Source organism: Sebastes umbrosus, chromosome 19 (assembly GCF_015220745.1).
Source record: "Sebastes umbrosus isolate fSebUmb1 chromosome 19, fSebUmb1.pri, whole genome shotgun sequence".
Taxonomy (NCBI): Eukaryota; Metazoa; Chordata; class Actinopteri; order Perciformes; family Sebastidae; genus Sebastes; species Sebastes umbrosus.
Window position 1 is genome coordinate 24,659,292 of NC_051287.1, and position 16,371 is coordinate 24,675,662.

At 42.4% G+C, this 16,371-nt stretch overlaps 1 protein-coding gene across 8 annotated transcripts in view; it reads left to right on the forward strand.

Annotated features, from left to right (window-relative positions):
- prrc2b (proline-rich coiled-coil 2B) overlaps window positions 1–12,347 on the forward strand; it is a 32,643-nt gene extending 20,296 nt beyond the window's left edge. For 3 of the 8 annotated variants that reach the window (XM_037752734.1, XM_037752735.1, XM_037752736.1), the window contains exons 20-31: window positions 266–342; window positions 537–824; window positions 1,311–1,412; window positions 2,550–2,742; window positions 2,830–2,927; window positions 3,020–3,165; window positions 4,640–4,880; window positions 5,030–5,197; window positions 5,374–5,450; window positions 6,257–6,338; window positions 8,147–8,347; window positions 9,964–12,347. In XM_037752734.1, the coding sequence (XP_037608662.1) occupies window positions 266–342; window positions 537–824; window positions 1,311–1,412; window positions 2,550–2,742; window positions 2,830–2,927; window positions 3,020–3,165; window positions 4,640–4,880; window positions 5,030–5,197; window positions 5,374–5,450; window positions 6,257–6,338; window positions 8,147–8,347; window positions 9,964–10,131 (1,841 nt within the window). In that variant the 3' untranslated portion in view covers window positions 10,132–12,347. Of the gene's footprint in view, window positions 1–265; window positions 343–536; window positions 825–1,310; window positions 1,413–2,549; window positions 2,743–2,829; window positions 2,928–3,019; window positions 3,166–4,639; window positions 4,881–5,029; window positions 5,198–5,373; window positions 5,451–6,256; window positions 6,339–8,146; window positions 8,348–9,963 lie in introns of those variants that run through there. The other 5 variants (XM_037752738.1, XM_037752740.1, XM_037752737.1 and 2 more) reach the window with 4 other exon arrangements.
- Window positions 12,348–16,371: the final 4,024 nt, after the last annotated feature.

Below are 16,371 nucleotides of genomic sequence, written 5' to 3' on the forward strand. Positions count from 1 at the left end.
GCTCTGGTGTCAGTACTCCTGTCTGCTTCCCCAAGCTGGGGGCACGCCGACTGTCATCTACTGGAAGTCATACACCTGCTATGGAAAAGTACCTCATACAACCCCACTTCAGAATACCTGAACTATCCCTTTAAAATGTCAGTTTTTGTTTATCAACATTTATCAATTTTATAGATGGTTTAAGGCTTTTTTGTGAATGAAAAGTTTTTGAAAAGAGACAAATTGATTGCATTCTTCACTAAAGGCATTAATTTCTCTTTTTCAGCTCTTTCAGTCCAGTCTTCAGGGGGAGACTCGTGGACTAAACAGGTGTCTTACACTGGGAGCGAGCCCAACTCTGAGGTAGTACAATGCATGGACCCTAAATTGCATATATTCTGTGTTATGCATTATTTGTCTGCGGTCAAAAAATATTTCTGAATCCTGAATATGAATTTGTTTTGCCTCATTATTGACAAATAACAAATTGGCTACAATGGTATCGGATTCCATTGAGAAACCTAAACCAATTATTGCCTTTTCTTCTTCTTGGCCAGGACTCTGATGCTGGCCCAGAGCAGAGCAAAGAACCGCACAAACCAGGGCCCATCGGAAATGAACGCTCCCTAAAGCACCGCAAGGGATCAGAAGGTGTCGATCGGCTGGAAGGTGGCCCGATCACGCCAGTCAATGGCGTGGACCTCCATGTGGACACCGTGCTGCCTGTGCCTCCTATTGAGTTTGGTGTCAGTGCCAAAGACTCTGATTTCAGTCTGCAACCGGGCTCCACCCCAGTGACCGTGTCCAATCCTGTCAACAAGCTTCAGGACGCACTTACCACCAATGTGAGTGATTATATCTGTACTTTAGTGGTGTCTTGTAAATAAAATAACTAGTGGTAATCCGAACGCATTAAAGATTGATGTGACACCACAGGAATAGGCAGAAAGTTTTTTATACCCCCGCGACAACGTAGTCGGGGGTATATAGCGCTCTGCGTGTCACACTTTAGTTTCCGGAGCACTACTCGAAAACTATTTCACTCAGGAACTTCAAATTTGGTATGATGGTTAACAGTGTAGTTTAGTTGTGCCTTTTGGGGGTTACAAGTCCAGGGTGACCAACATTTCTAAAATTATAATTAATTCCATTACTTCAAAAAGGGCAAAACCTTTGGCCCTACTTTGGTAGGGGTCAAGCAGTGAGCGGGGGTATGTGAGCCATGCTCACTTTTGCCTTGTTTGATAATGGAAGTGTCTTTTTGTTGCTTAAAAACAAGATATTGACTTGCAACTGATTGATCCTGAACTTTTCCATTTGTTTTTAAACAGACGGCTCTCAATCAGAGTATCCCCATGCTGCGTTCCAACCACCTGCAGCCTGGCATGAACCTCAACCCCCTCTCCTTCCCCAGTGCTGACCTCACTCTCAAGGTAATTTGAATTACAATCCAATGTACACAGTTCCCTCGAAAACTATTGGAACAGCGAGGCCAATTCCTTTATTTCTGCTGTACACTGAAAACATTTGGGTTTGACATTAAAAGATAAACATGAGACAAGAGATCAGGATTTCAGCTTCTATTTCCAGGTATCACAATCCACCGTTCATAGACGACATCAGGAACAAAAGTACAGAGGCTACACCAGAAGATGAAATAAGAATAGGAAGGCTAGATTGGAATTTGCTAAAAAGTACAGAGACAGAGGCTCAAAAGTTGTGGGATAAAGTTTTATGGACTGATGAAACAAAGATGAACCTTTACCAAAGTGATGGAAAGGCTAACTTGTGGAGAAAGAAAGGATCTGCTCATGATGCCAAACACACAAGCTCATCTGTGAAACACGGTGGAGGTAATGTCATGGCTTGGGCTCGCTTGGCTTCTTCTGGGACGGGCTCTTTGATCTTCACTGATGATGTAACACATGATGGCAGCAGCAAAATTAACTCAGTAGTCTACAGAAACATTTTGTCTGCCAATTTAAAGAGAGATGCAACCAAACTGATCTGGAGATCCTTCATCACGCAGCAAGACAACGACCCAAAACACACTGCCAAAACAACCAAGGAGTTCATCAGGGGAAAGAAGTGGAAGGTTTTAGACTTGCCAAGTCAATCTCCAGACTTCAACCCTAATGGGCATGCATTTTACCTGCTAAAGAGGAGACTGAAGGGAGGAACCCCCCGAGACAAACAACCGCCACCATCATCTCTCTCTCTAAAACGCACGCTCGCTAACATCACGGGCCACCGGAAACCTGTCTCGTCTTGTCACCCCAAGAACACTTTAACATTTCTATACCCCTTTCACACGAGGACTCAACCAGAGTTGAACCATGTAAAGTCTATATCCTCATTAAGACCAGGATACTACGATACAGTTTTAATGATAACTCAAATTTTACCGTGGTTTATCCTGAAACCAGTAACCGTTACATCCTTACATATAACAAATAAGGGATGAGGATTATCTATTTAAGCAACCCTTTCTTGTATGGTAAAAAGAATGAAGGCAAAACTGACTGTTATTCAAACATGGGCATCAACCTTAAATGTTTCTTTTCCTTCAGATGGAATCAGCACGCAAGGCGTGGGAGAACTCCCAGTCCCTCCCCGAGCAGGGCTCTCCTGGCGGCGGTGCTTCAGGCGTTCAGCCTCCCTGCAGCGTTGGCTCATCCAGCGGTGTCAGCTACAGTTCCTTTGGAGGGGTTTCAATGCCTCCGATGCCTGTGGCATCAGTAGCACCTTCCATGTCCATGCAAGGTAAAACAGCATTTCATTTCCTCTGTTTAATGAGGGCTTAATCTTTGAGGGGAACTAAACTAAAAGCCTGTTTTGTCCCTTCTGTAGGTAGTCATATTCCCCCATTATACCTGGATGGTCATGTGTTTCCTAGCCAGCCCCGCCTTGTACCTCCCACCATGACCCAGCAGCAGAGCTACCAACAGGTAGAGACAGAAAAACACCACACACACACACACACACAATCTCGCACACTGACAGGCTTGTTTGTGTATCAGCAGAATTGTCATTATGTTAGTTTTGTTCATCCATACAGGCGGCTGCTGCCCAGCAGATTCCCATCTCTTTACACACGTCTCTTCAGGCTCAGGCTCAGTTGGGGCTCCGGGGAGGTCTGCCCGTCTCTCAGTCCCAAGAGATGTTCAACTCTATCCCCCCCTTCAGGTACTGCCGCCTCAATTTGTCATGAAATTTCCACATTTTCACACCCATTAATTTGCTTCACTTTGGTCTAGGGCTGTCAAAGTTAACGTGTTAACGCAAATTTGTTTAAACGCCACTAATTTCTTTAACGCATTAATGCAACTTGCGGATTTTAGGTTGTAGTGGGCTAAGTTTTATAGCTAGAGTGAAGATACTGGCATCATATGAAACTAAAAAAACCTAAAGAATCCATTGGTACCAACCATGAGACTAGCTTGTCGTGAAGGAGGCTAAATAACGCCCCAAACTTACGCAAACTTTTGGCAAGGAAAACCTTCGGACAGTTTCAAAAGGGCCCCTTGACCTTAAAAATAGGTTCTGTGGGTACCCAGAGTCTCCCTTTTACAGACACGTAGGGCTGACCTGAATGTTTCGAAGCTTGAACCGTTGCCATGGTAATCGACCTTCAAGATCAGTATTTGAATGCTTTGTTTTTTGTTTTGTTTTTATATATACAAGTATCTAATAATAAAGTATAAATCCCCAAATAGCCCATGAAATAAGTAATGATCCCACAACATTATTCATATTCAACATTGATTATTAGTTATTCTCAAACGGACATCGCTGTTTTTTTTGTTGTGTGTAGAGGTGCGTGTGTGTACAGTAGTGCGACACTTTACCGAAGCTTCGAATACCTTCGAATATTTCGCACCGAAGCTTCGAAGCCTAAAAAATGGTATTCAGGACAACCCTACAGACATGCCCACTTTATGAAAATCCCATGCAGTTTGGGGAAAGTCATAGTCAAGTCAGCACACTGACACACTGACAGCTGTTGTTGCCTGTTGGGCTGCAGTTTGCCATGTTATGATTTGAGCATATTTTTTATACTAAATGCAGTACCTGTGAGGGTTTCTGGACAATATTTGTCATTGTTTTGTGTTAATTGATTTCCAATAATAAATATATACATACATTTGCATAAAGCAGCATATTTGCCCACTCCCATGTTGATAAGAGTATTTAATACTTGACAAATCTCCCTTTAAGGTACATTCTGAACAGATAAAAAAAAACAAGATTTGTGATTAATCACGATAAACTACGCTATTAAATATTTTAATCGATTACAGCCCTACATATTATCTGTGTCATGTATGTGGTAAATGGACTTGCATTTATATAGCACTTTTCTAGTCTTCCGACCACTCAAAGTTCTTTACACTACATGTCAGCAGTCACCCATTCACACACACATTCATGACAGAGGCTGCTAAGGTGCCAACTTTACCCATCAGGATCCAATCTAAATACTCATTCACACAATTAACCCAAATTTGAGGTTAAGTGCAGCCGGGGATCGAACCACCGACCTTCCCATTGGTGGACGACCTGCTCTACCCTCTGAGCCACAGCCCTATTTGTGTGGCACCACCATGTGGTTTAATATGTCCACTCATTCTGCTGCCCTGCTGTGTCTTCCTCTTTTCAGGTCCCAGGTTTACATGCACCCCAACCTGTCACAGCCCAGCCCCATGGTGCTGTCCGGCGGAGGCCAACTCAAGGGGCCCTACTCGGCTTTCCCTGGCATGCAGCCCTCAGACATGGTCAAGCAACAGTCAGGCTCACACTACCAGCCTATGAACGGCAGCCAGCAGCTTGTCTACGACAGCCAGATGAACCAAGGGCCTGGGATGGGTTCCTCCCAGCTAATGGACTCTCAGCTCATCCAGGTTAGAGGACTGCTGAAGATAATGTTTTCTTCTTGATGCTGCTGAATAACATTCTCGTTAGCCCAGCAAGTATAAGCCTTCATAGCATAATCAGACCATCGTTGGACTGTTAATAACAACATTTGTAATAAAATCCCTGTTTTCACCAGGTGACCATGCCCCTACCTGGCTCTCAGCTGCGCTATGGCTCAGCTCAGCAGCATCTCATCCTCCCGCAGTCCATCCAGCTGCAGCAGGGACAGAACCTGTCAGTCGGTGGCCCACGGCGAATGCTGCCACCTGGCTCCCAGGCTCAAGTCATGACCGGCGGCCGTGAGGTGCGACTTACTGATCTTAATGTTGCCGAACCCAAAACTGTTCTGTTCAGTCATTAATGCAATGATGGAAGACAAACTCTATTTTATCCCACACAAAAAAAACATGTAGACAAATCTGTATAATGCTGCATATCTATGTGCTTTGGCAAAGCCTAATTCTCTTGCCCTGTTCTCAGGGTTCACAGATGGAAATGAAAGGCTTCCAGTTCTCTGAGAAGAATCATTCCCCAGGCATGTCTGGAGGGTCCTACAGGTGAGTGGAAATGACCTGTGCAAATAATAAAGTTAACGGTTTTCTTCAGATCTCTGTCCTACTTTTATGGTCCTTTAATAACATTTCAGCCACCGCAGTCATCGCCTCTTTTACAACCATCGGCGAAGGGTTCTTTGTGCTTCGTTAGGATGTGCGCCACTTTAAACGAAGCCTCCGTCGCTGCGTTGGTCTTCTTCGTCGGTTCGGTAAACAGAGACCGTCGTCTTTTAAGCGTTGCTTTCAGCTCCTTCACCTTCTCCGTTCATAGACCGCTACCAGCCGGAAAGTCCCGTGAAAAGTTGCCGTGGACTTTGGTGAAGTGGCGCTCGACGTTACATCTTCTACCGACCGACACGCTCACACCGCAAATGAGAAACACACACTTGTCATTCACATTCGTGAAAAAAAAAGTTTTTTTCCCATTCCTCATGAAAATAGTATGTTTTCTGCCTTTTCTTGGGCTGGCTATTATCCGCAGTCATTGTCAAATCTGGTGTGTGCTCACTGGCCTGCTAACATCGCCTAATGTTACGGCGTCACTGATGTAATCAAACTTGGCAGCAGCGCAACTCGTTTAATTGACAGATGATTGGCAAATAATGAGTTTGTGTCAGAAGGGGGCGGGATGTCTGTGACTTGGATTGGATAGAAATTTAGGTTTACCAAGTGACTTTGTCTTATCACATTTGTTTACATATTCTTTGAAGCTTTGGCGAGCGACTCAGAATCGGGTCGCGAGCGACGTGTTGGAGACCCCTGTTTTAGGATCTGGATTGTAAAGCTGTCTTTTATTTTCTCCTCATCAGGCCTGGGTCTGCCAGCCCCAGTGGGAAGCCTTCTGGTCCTGGGGGGCCTGTAGGCCCTCTGCCTACACATTTTGCCCAACAGGTATTTATTTTTCAAAATGATATTTCTAAAGTTATATATTGAGATGTGTTTACTTTATAGGTTAATCAGGGCATTTTATTCTTGGGCCATAGGGAGAGCGTTATCAACGCCTAAAGCGGTTGAGCTTGATACATTTGCTAAAGTCTGAAAGCTGCTGTCAAAAAGCACTCTCAAGTCCATCTCAAAAAGATTGCTTATAAGAATTAGAATTTAATAACATGATTGGTTAGATGCATCCACGTTTGCATCACCCGTCATTATGTACAGTTGGAACACAGTATACAAAACTATGGCCCTGTTTAGATCTGGCGTTAACACGTGTCTCGGGTGATCCGATCACAAGTGGACAGTTCTAAGTACGTCTGTTCACACCTGGCATTAGAACGCGTCTCCACGTGCGTTTTGAGTGACCACTTGTGATCCGATCTCACTTCCCCGCTCAATTTGCAAATAAACATGTAGTAAACACACGGCTAATACAGCAGACGTTGCAACGTCTGCAGAAATGTCAGCAGTAATATCCTACATAATCGTGAATTTGGGTACAATTTAATAACATTGAAATATAAGGTTATTGTCTACCGGTGGTCCCCGGGGACCTCCGTGCCGCCGACATTGCCACTTTTGCCAGGCAACAGCGGGTTACAGAGCTTCAGAGTCTGAAATGAGAGCGAGTGAGGGGGCGGGCAGGCATCAGCTCCGTGAAACAAAAACACTGACACATCTCCAACAGTATGATAATAATGCACTTTGCATGTCTAGTCTGTAGATATGTAACCTACAGTAGAGCACAGAGGCCGTTTCCATGCTCGCAGTGCTCGCATCTGCCTGTCCATTCACCTGAGGAGCACAGAGAACCCGCAGATCCAAGCGGGACGTCAGTTAAGTAGGCAGTCCTTAATGTGGCCCAGGACACATTCGTGTACATACTGCTAAAATAATGTGGCCCTACTGTATGTGGCCCAGACCACCTCTGAATTAGGGATGTGGCGGTGAGGAAAATTCCCCACTGGTTAATAAACTTGTGACATCACCTGATGTTACCGATTACACCGGACATTTTACAAGAAAAGATGACGGTCAACATGTGTAGCGCGCTTTGATCTTTACCGTCGGGTGGCGGTGTGTCTGGCCTCTCCGGTAGAGCTTTTGCTGCAGGACCACAGGGGTGTACCTGGTTTAAATCTGAGATATTGCCAAATAGGCGCGTTTGCTCTTCGCGTCCACACCAAATCCTCCGCCATCTCTCGGTCTGTCAAATCTCTCTCGTCCCGTGTGTGGGAAATACGACACCTGCTACCCTGAGCTGAGACTCCACATGGAGCAGACCCTTTCACTTTCAGTTTGTAGCATCCGTCGTCCAGCTGATACGCCAAAATGAACTAAATGGGTTTCATTTCCGTAAAAAAAGCGAAACGACGATGGGGCCGGTGGGTACGTAATGTAATCGCTGTGTGCCCGACCACTGCGTAACATCGGTAACACCGACTACCGTGACTAGCTTACTCCGAATGTGGTCTGAGCAATCGGATCTCAATGTGTCCTCAATGCGTCTGGGGACTAGTCAAGAGCTGTCCTCTTGTGATGGGATCATCCAGGACGCATGTTAATACCAGGTCTGAACAGGGCCTGTGTTTTTAAACACACTGATAGGATGCGATTGAAGAAACAAAACTGCGACTGAATTCAAGTACTTGGACAAAGTGTGAAAATTTCCCCTGAGAAATAGATAAGAGCTAATTATTTGTGTTTTCTTTTATTTCCTTCCCCCTCATCCCCCCCGCCCCCCCTCCTCCCGGGACCAATAGGTTCCAACACAGGGCAGCATGGTGATGCACATGCGGCCTCCCACCTCTGGCCCTTTCCCCAACCCCATCCAGAGACCAGTCATGCAGGTCAACAAGCCTGTCATCATCCGCCCCCCCCCTTACCCCAATCCCGGCCTTTCCCACTCCACCCCTCCCTCGGCCCCCGATATCCCTGTTAAAGGGCCAGAGGATGGCATGAAGGTGAGCCACCCACTATAAATATAGGTAATTTCATTTTTATCCATTTTCTTTCACTCTATTTGTATTTCCTGTGTTGTGTATTTGTGAGTGTGTGCCTTTGACTGCAATTGTAAAGTTATAGCTAGTTATAGATCAGATAGAAAGGTCTTTGTAAGACTTATCTGGGATAGTATAATTCTATACTGTAATAATAATATTGATGTGATTATAAGCTAAACTATACTATGAAAATGTTTCACAAATAGTTATCAAAAATATTAATTGGAGCATTTTTTCCATGTGGTAACAGTAATGACTTGTAATCCTGAATATAATCAAATATGAACAAATGGTAACACTTTATAATAACCATCATTTATAAATGATGAATTGATTAAAAATGTACGGACCGTTTTTGTGTCAATTTATTGACTTCTTAAGTGCGTAGCCGTGTAATAAGCGGGATAATGGCGATGCAAGACTCCTCCGCATCACCCTGTCTGGGTTTATTTCACAACAATGACCGGCTCGCTGTACATTATCCTTAACTTAACAAAGTGTTACAAATATCTATCTATGCAATGTTTATATGTTTTACAAACAATTTCTTTACGGTTTACATATAATATCATAATCATTAACACATATATATTATAAATTGTTATGTGTGCAACAATAAACTGTTAAAATAACATAAATTATAGCATTACTAATAATTAGCAAACATTTTCATTTCGTTGTTAGTTAACAACCTCATAAGTGGAAAGTTTCTGAAAGCTCAGAGTTCACGAGTTGTGACGTGTTTGTTGATGTTGTCAGAAATGGCGGAGGCCTTGGAAGTTAATTAATAATAAGTTAATATATTGTGGTGTTTTTAAAAGTCTGTAGGTCTGAGGAAAATGTTGATCTTCCCCACAGCCTCATCGTTCTCCTCTGTCGTTATGCCTTTGCATTTACTGCATTATGTTACCCACTTGCTACCATGCTAAATTGTTAGCCTCTTCTAGACGTCGATAGTAACGTTAATATTGCCGTTGCTTAGCAGTGGCATTCTCACGACTTAACCACTTGAACGCCAAGCATGTCGTGTACACGACTTCCCAAGTTGTAAACACGAGCTCACAAGTTTCATTTGAAGGCACCAGTATAAAGTGTTACCAAATAAATGTTTGCACATTTTTGGGTTGTCTAAAACTGATCGTTTAATTTGAAGTGACAAGAATGTCAGTAAAACTTTGCATGTGAAAACCGTCAGGTAGTCGTCAGGTAATCAGCATAACGGTTCTGTTTAGAAATGGTCAGGTCAGAGTAGCACTTGAGACTAAATCTCTGTAGAGTTTGTGGTGTAATGGATAGCTAAGGATCTTTCCTGCCTCATGACAATGTAAAACTGATCCAATGTAATAAACAACCCAACCCTTTTTTTCACTGACAAAGAATAAATTGGCAAAGCAACCGCTAACATTGACAGAAACTGTTGCAGACGGAGAAAATTGTCAAAAGTCTAGCATGTATTTTGTTTTTTGTACCCGATAGCTGAGCCTCAGCCTCGGGCTATACAAACGACTGTCAGTGCATGACTGTGTGGTTTTCCAGGCGCTGCTTTTGGAAGTAACTCTGCCTTTTTATTGGTGCAGAATAAAACCATGCGAGAAGTGCGCAAGGCAGCGGGTGAGGGCAAGTCACCATCCGGGGGCATGACCAGCAAACTCCAGGAGCCCCTGCCCTCCCCGGGGCACGCCAAACCAGCACGCACTGGAGCCATCAAACCCCAGGCTGTCAAAGTAGAGGAGGGCAAGGCATAACAATGGACCTTAAAATCCTCCATCACCACTCAGCCTGCCAACCACAAGCCCCCTTGACCAACGTGTGAGCCTTCTAAGACCCACTGTAACCCAAGGCACCGTGGCAAGGGGCATACCTGCAGACATCATAATGAATTACCTACCCCCTCTTGAACTGTCAGAACTGGACACTATTATTTCACAACCACGTATAGAGATATATAAATATATATAAATATATACATAGACACACAGTCTTTTAAGCAGATCTCTTCAAGGTCCTCTTTAATTTATTATTAGTCACTTTTAAGGGGAGATTGGTAAAGAGAAAAGATATTTGTTTTTTTTTGTTTTCTCTCCGAGGTGGGGGAAAAAGGAAAGTGGCCAACTCAGACAGATGGTGCATTTTTCATACCATTTTGCCAAACTGCATTTACTCCCTCTTTATGGTCTGTAGCCGTTTAGACCCGGCAGACACTTGATACAACTCGCTATGAGAAGCAAAGTCTTGTTGAAATTTTTTTAAATTTGAAAATGCAGTGGGGCACTTTTTCTTTTTGGCATTTTTCATTGGCATTTTTGCTGGTAAATATAAGTCATCACTCATTCCTGCTATTGGTAAAGGACTTCTTTTTATTAACTCCAAAAAAATTTGTGGACATTGCATGTCAACATGGCAAAAAGTCAAAGTCAAATGCATCTTCTGGGGGTACTTCACCCAGCCCATGAACTGTGGCGAAAAACTGCTTAGATTGGTAGAAATTCATTTCTTTTCTTAAAACTCTGTTCTTTGCTTTTACATTGTGTCGCTCTCTCTCTCTCTCTCTCTTCTGTATGTAAATTGAAACTAAAAAGGTGGACACTTTTACCAAAATCATGTTGCTTCCATGGGATCTTCGCCGGCAGTGATGCAGCGTGTGCATGTGACGTGCTGAACGTGCGTAAACTCGCGGGGACTCCCACGTAGAACAGAGCAACATTTCACAAAACTAAACTGAACTCAGCATTCATAGTAATGCCATCGACTGTGGATTTCGATCAACCAAGCTGGCAACGATTTCTTTGGGCTCATTGTGAAGTTTTTTTGTGTGTGTGGGGTTTGGGGGGGGCGGGAGGGGCTGCATTCGTAATTGCTGTAAAAGGACCCCCCAAAATAGCTGATTGAAATGTTTGCTTTCCTATCGCTTTGTTTGGGTTGTAATGAATCAAACTTGTCTGTTAATGAACATGTGATGTAAGTGATGATTTTTACATCCCTCAGTCTGGAGCGTTTAGCTTTTTCTTCTTTTCTCTTCTAATTCCGTTAAAACAGTACTGTGGGAGGACTTGTGAAGAAACAGACTCATTTGGTTATTCAGTATCTGGTCTCTGAGGTGGCACTAGCAATAAATGCAGCCTAACTATAATCACAATCAGGGTCCAAATAACTTCTTTTTTTTTTCTGTTAGACGCTAACGATCATAAACGAGGGGCGTATAGCATCGCTTGTTGAATTAAAATACGATATTTGCTTAAGCTTTTTTTGTGAGCACTGCAGTTCCAGAGGACTACGAAGGACTTTTAAAAAGTGTTCTATTTGAAAATGTGAAGCTGTTGGAATCATTTATTTTATTTTATTTTTTGGTTATGGACACTCATTTTGAAACTCACAATGCCATAACTGGTTAAATGTTACTGCTTACCATTACGCTCCATGACACTACAAAATGTTGCGATTTCTCTTTGACAGTGTTTCACTGGTATATATGTATATGCATACTTAACTGTACAGTCAAGCCTCGCCAGCGAGGGGAGGCTCTAAACCCACATTTCATTTTAGATATTGTGGCACTATAAAGGATTTAAAAGGTCACCGTGTTCTCAGAATGGACTGCTTTCACTTGTTGATAGGTTTATTGGGCTTGGAGTGTTTATGCCTCTCATCCCTTCCTGCAAAAGATCTCGATGCTTCTCATCATTGTACCTGCACCAAAATGTTGCCCTGACTCTTTTTTTTTGTACTTTTAAGATGCATATTTCATTTTTGTCAAAGGACCAGTGCTTTCTACAGCTGATCCAGCATTCTATTTATCCTACCTGATCTTTATCCTTTCAGATATTTGGTCATTACTCTCCCTTGTTAAAAAAAAAAAAAAAAAAAGAGCTTATTGAAAGAAAAGAAATAAAGCAGTTGTGATTTCTTAAATGTACTGTTGATTCTGTATTCTCACTTTGTCATATTAAAATCATGCATCAAATTCTTGTGAAAGCAGAAATTATGGGGGAATGATTTTAGGCTTGCGTGTCCGGCACAATTTCTGGAAAACCACCGACCGTTCGAATGTCGTGTTTTTAGAATTTCACGCAGAAGTGTTCAGCTTGAAGACCAGCATTTCCTCCAGGCACGTGAGTACCGCTCAACGATTTCGAATTTAAAATAAGTTTACACAAAAACATTTGGTCTGCATGGTAATGCCATAAAACCATAGAACTGGAACAAGCATTGTCCTGTTTCTCAGCCTATCCCGTACACCATGCAATCCATGCAGAACATGGTTTGTGGAAGTGCTTGGTTACAAAATGAAGATGCCCCTTCTCATTTATTCATTTATTTTATTAGCCATTTATTCAAGGCATCAAATAAACAAAAACAATACTCTAAAAACCAAGACAATTCATGTTTGTGCAGTTTAAAGGGCCTTTTAGATCTGGCTTGACTGTCCATCCTTGTCCAGCAAGCTCTCCCTTTGGGGTAGTCTAGTTGGGAATTGTCCTCATGTTAAATCAGAGCAAAGACCCCTCAAGGAGTCCCAAGATGAATGTAAGGGGTCCCAAGAAGATTAAAGGGATATGAGAGAAAATTTTGACAATCTCTTTTTTTTCTCTATGATTTGCTTTCTTGTTTTTCTTTCATCCTCTAAAATCCCCCAGATGAGACAAGGAAGGGTAAACTCATTCTTTGGTTTAAAGTGGCAGTAGGCAGTATATTTTTGGCATCATTGGGCAAAAATTCCATAATAACCTTTCAGCATATTGTAATTCAAGTGTTCTGAGAGAAAACTAGACTTCTGCACCTCCTCTGCATTTTCTTGTACTTGTACTATGTGCAATGACAAAGTTGAATCTAATCTAAATCTCATGGCTCTGTTTTCAGGCTTTAGAAAATCTAGCCCGTGACGGGAGACTTTGGCCAATCACAGGTCATTTCAGAGAGAGAGAGCGTTCCTATTGGCTGTGCTCCGGCTGGTGGGCGGTGCTTGGTATGTCCTCTACATGGCTGCCGGGTCACAAACTTTCTCATTTTACAGCTAAACCGTACACTACAAGATGTTTCTGAAAACATTTGAGGAGAGAAATAGGCATTAACGTAACAGAATATTGATTCATATTTGATCAGCGCTGCCTAGTTTGACCGTTTGGTCGGAGTTTGTGAGTGATTGACAGCTGCTCAGAGATGGCAAGGCTCCAGCTCGGCTCTGATTGGTTGTTTTCCTCTGGTCTGTGAAATCTTGCAGATGCCATTAGGAGCACCAGAGGACAAGGAGGCACATGATCCACTGCAACATCTGAGTGACATTATAATAAAGTGTGTTTCTTATCACTTTTAACCCCTTGAGACACGCGATCCCGACTGACTTTACTGTCTTTCAGAGGCTCTAGTAGGTTCACTTATAGGGCGAGAATGAAGCTACAGATATCCTATGAAAAAAGGAATCCTGACATGGCCATTTTCAAAGGGCTCCCTTGACCTCTGACCTCCAGATATGTGAATGAAAATGGGTTCTATGGGTACCAACGAGTCTCCCCTTTACAGACCTGTTTTGGGCAAAAACCATGCAGTTTTTCTCATGCAGTATATATGTGTTATTTTTGCCTATTCCAAAAATGGTGTATCTGAATATTTCTGCATACTGGGGTCCCTAAACAGTGTTGAATTACATAAATTGTGTGTCACTGTAAAGCTGAGACTCCTGTGGATCCAATGAGCCCAACTGTATTCATGTGTGATTGAGATTGTGATGAGCCATTTCATTGTAGTGAAACCATTTTTTAAACCTGCTGTATAAAATGACCTGTGGTGACCTCTGGGATAATCACAGCCTCATGAAACTTTACAGCCACAAACTAGAGAACTAGAGCATTCAGAGGATGGATGGCTTTCTTAGGTAGACTGACAATAAGGGGGTTTCTGAGCAGTTTACACAACAGAAGTGCTCGCCATCCGATTGTCGAAAAATGCAATTCCTGCAGAAATCTCCAGATGTCAAACATTCTTGATACCAAATCACAACATGCTTTTTTCTATAGTATTCCTCAAGGTCTTGGTGTCTTAATGTGGTATTTTGGAGGGATTATTGATCATTTTGATAGATTCTCGATTGGTTGGAAAAAAAAGGTTAAATTTAGCACCAAATCTGTGTAACAAATGGTATCAACCCAAACATTGCTACAACAACTTATGAGACATAATAAAGCATGGGGATGGCCATCATATATACTTCTATCATAATGTTCCAAACCCTTATACACTTTACAATTAATTTAAAATAATTAATCAATTCATGTTTATTTCTGATAATGACTAGAATAACTTGACACACAGTGCTGAGCTGCATCTCAAATTCATCTTCAGGTTCCCAGCTTTCAGATGATGTCCACCACTTCTATGTGACATCTACTGTTGACCTGCTATCTCCCCCTAAAGACCCCCTTTCCCCCCCTAAAAAACACTAAAACGTCTCTATTGTGGGTCTCAGACATGGAGGTCTCAGAGGGATAAAGAGATGCTCCGTTGTTCGGTCACTATTTCAGAAATAACAATTACCGTAATACCTCAACAATGCACCTGTGAAAATCCGGCTGCGCGTGAGCGTCACATTCCTGAGATAGTTTAGAGAACAGAGAGTCTTGTCTGGTCTGGACGGAGGAAGGATTCTCTCCGTAGCGGCGGAGTGAGGAAGGAACTAGGTGTTTTACCTCTCTGGGTGCATTTGGGCTGTTTCTACGTCCTGATAAACGAGGTAACTCAACTTCTTCTAACCTTTTCACTTCTTCGTCGTCCCCGCTGGTAACGATAGTTCGTCTGAGACAGACGTGTTGCTCCGTCCTGTTTCTATATGTTCAGTTCTACCGTTTACCGTTACCGTAAACTGTTCACGAGGCTCTCTGAAGATGTTTGTCTCACTAGTATTCTGTGTTTGTTACTAAAACATGGTGAAGGCCTGGCTAAAAAGTTCGCCCTTGTTGGGCTAACACTAGTTTTCCTATGCCTCCAGTGTGCAGCCATCTGATGTTGATGAAGATGAACAGTGATTATAACGTGCGCCCAATATATCACCCATTTATATAGTCTGCAATGTTTCTCTAAATCACATTTAAGCTAAACGTGTGTGAAGTTCAGGGTTTCAGGGTTTTTTGTTCTCATTCAAGTTTCCTCATATTTAGATTTGTGTTATGTGTTTCTCATGATCATATCAGTGACGTCGTGATCAGATTGTTTTTAATGCTGGCAATCGTAAAAATGTGTCTGAAAACATCAGCAGCAGGATTATTCCTGCAGCAGCACCGAAATCTAATGGATGTGGAATGAAAGCTGTGTCTCCCTCTGGTGGTGGTTGCACCTAGAAGTCAGTGAAGAAATGCTGGAATTCTCTGCAAGTAAACAGCTCAAAGAATTCCATCTCTAAAATGTGTTCAAGCTTTAACATACAAAAATATGTTAAAGCTTGAATACCCTCAACGGCTGGGGACTTCTAAACTAGTTACTCCACTCTGAAATCCATTCAAATTGTACTGTTATTTCCACTTGACATATGTCTCTGTTTATTGAATCTTACTGATTTAATCAGTGTTTAGTCTGATGGAACAGGATGGAGTCAGGTCAAATGGGTCAGATACGGTTGGAGCATCATAGCCCTTAAAAATGTTTACAGCCAATCACAATAGCTGATCTTGCATTGCTGCTACAACATTAGTTGACATGTAACAATAGTTTTGATTGGTCTGACATGTTCTGGGTAGTTAGGGTTAGATGAGTTAGTTTTTAGGGTCTTTGGTTAGTCTTAGGTGTTTTGTAGGTTGTAAATGCACTTTTTCAAATCCAGCCAATGTGTTAGTATTTAAAACGTATGTTTACTATCTGCTTAGTGTCTGGACCCCTATTTTCAAGCTTTAGATGGCTTATCAGGGTGTCCCATTTCACATATCTCCATTATATGTTATGATAATGATGAAGCCTACTTGTATCTTAACTGTGTTGGGGGAAAAAAATGAAACAAACTA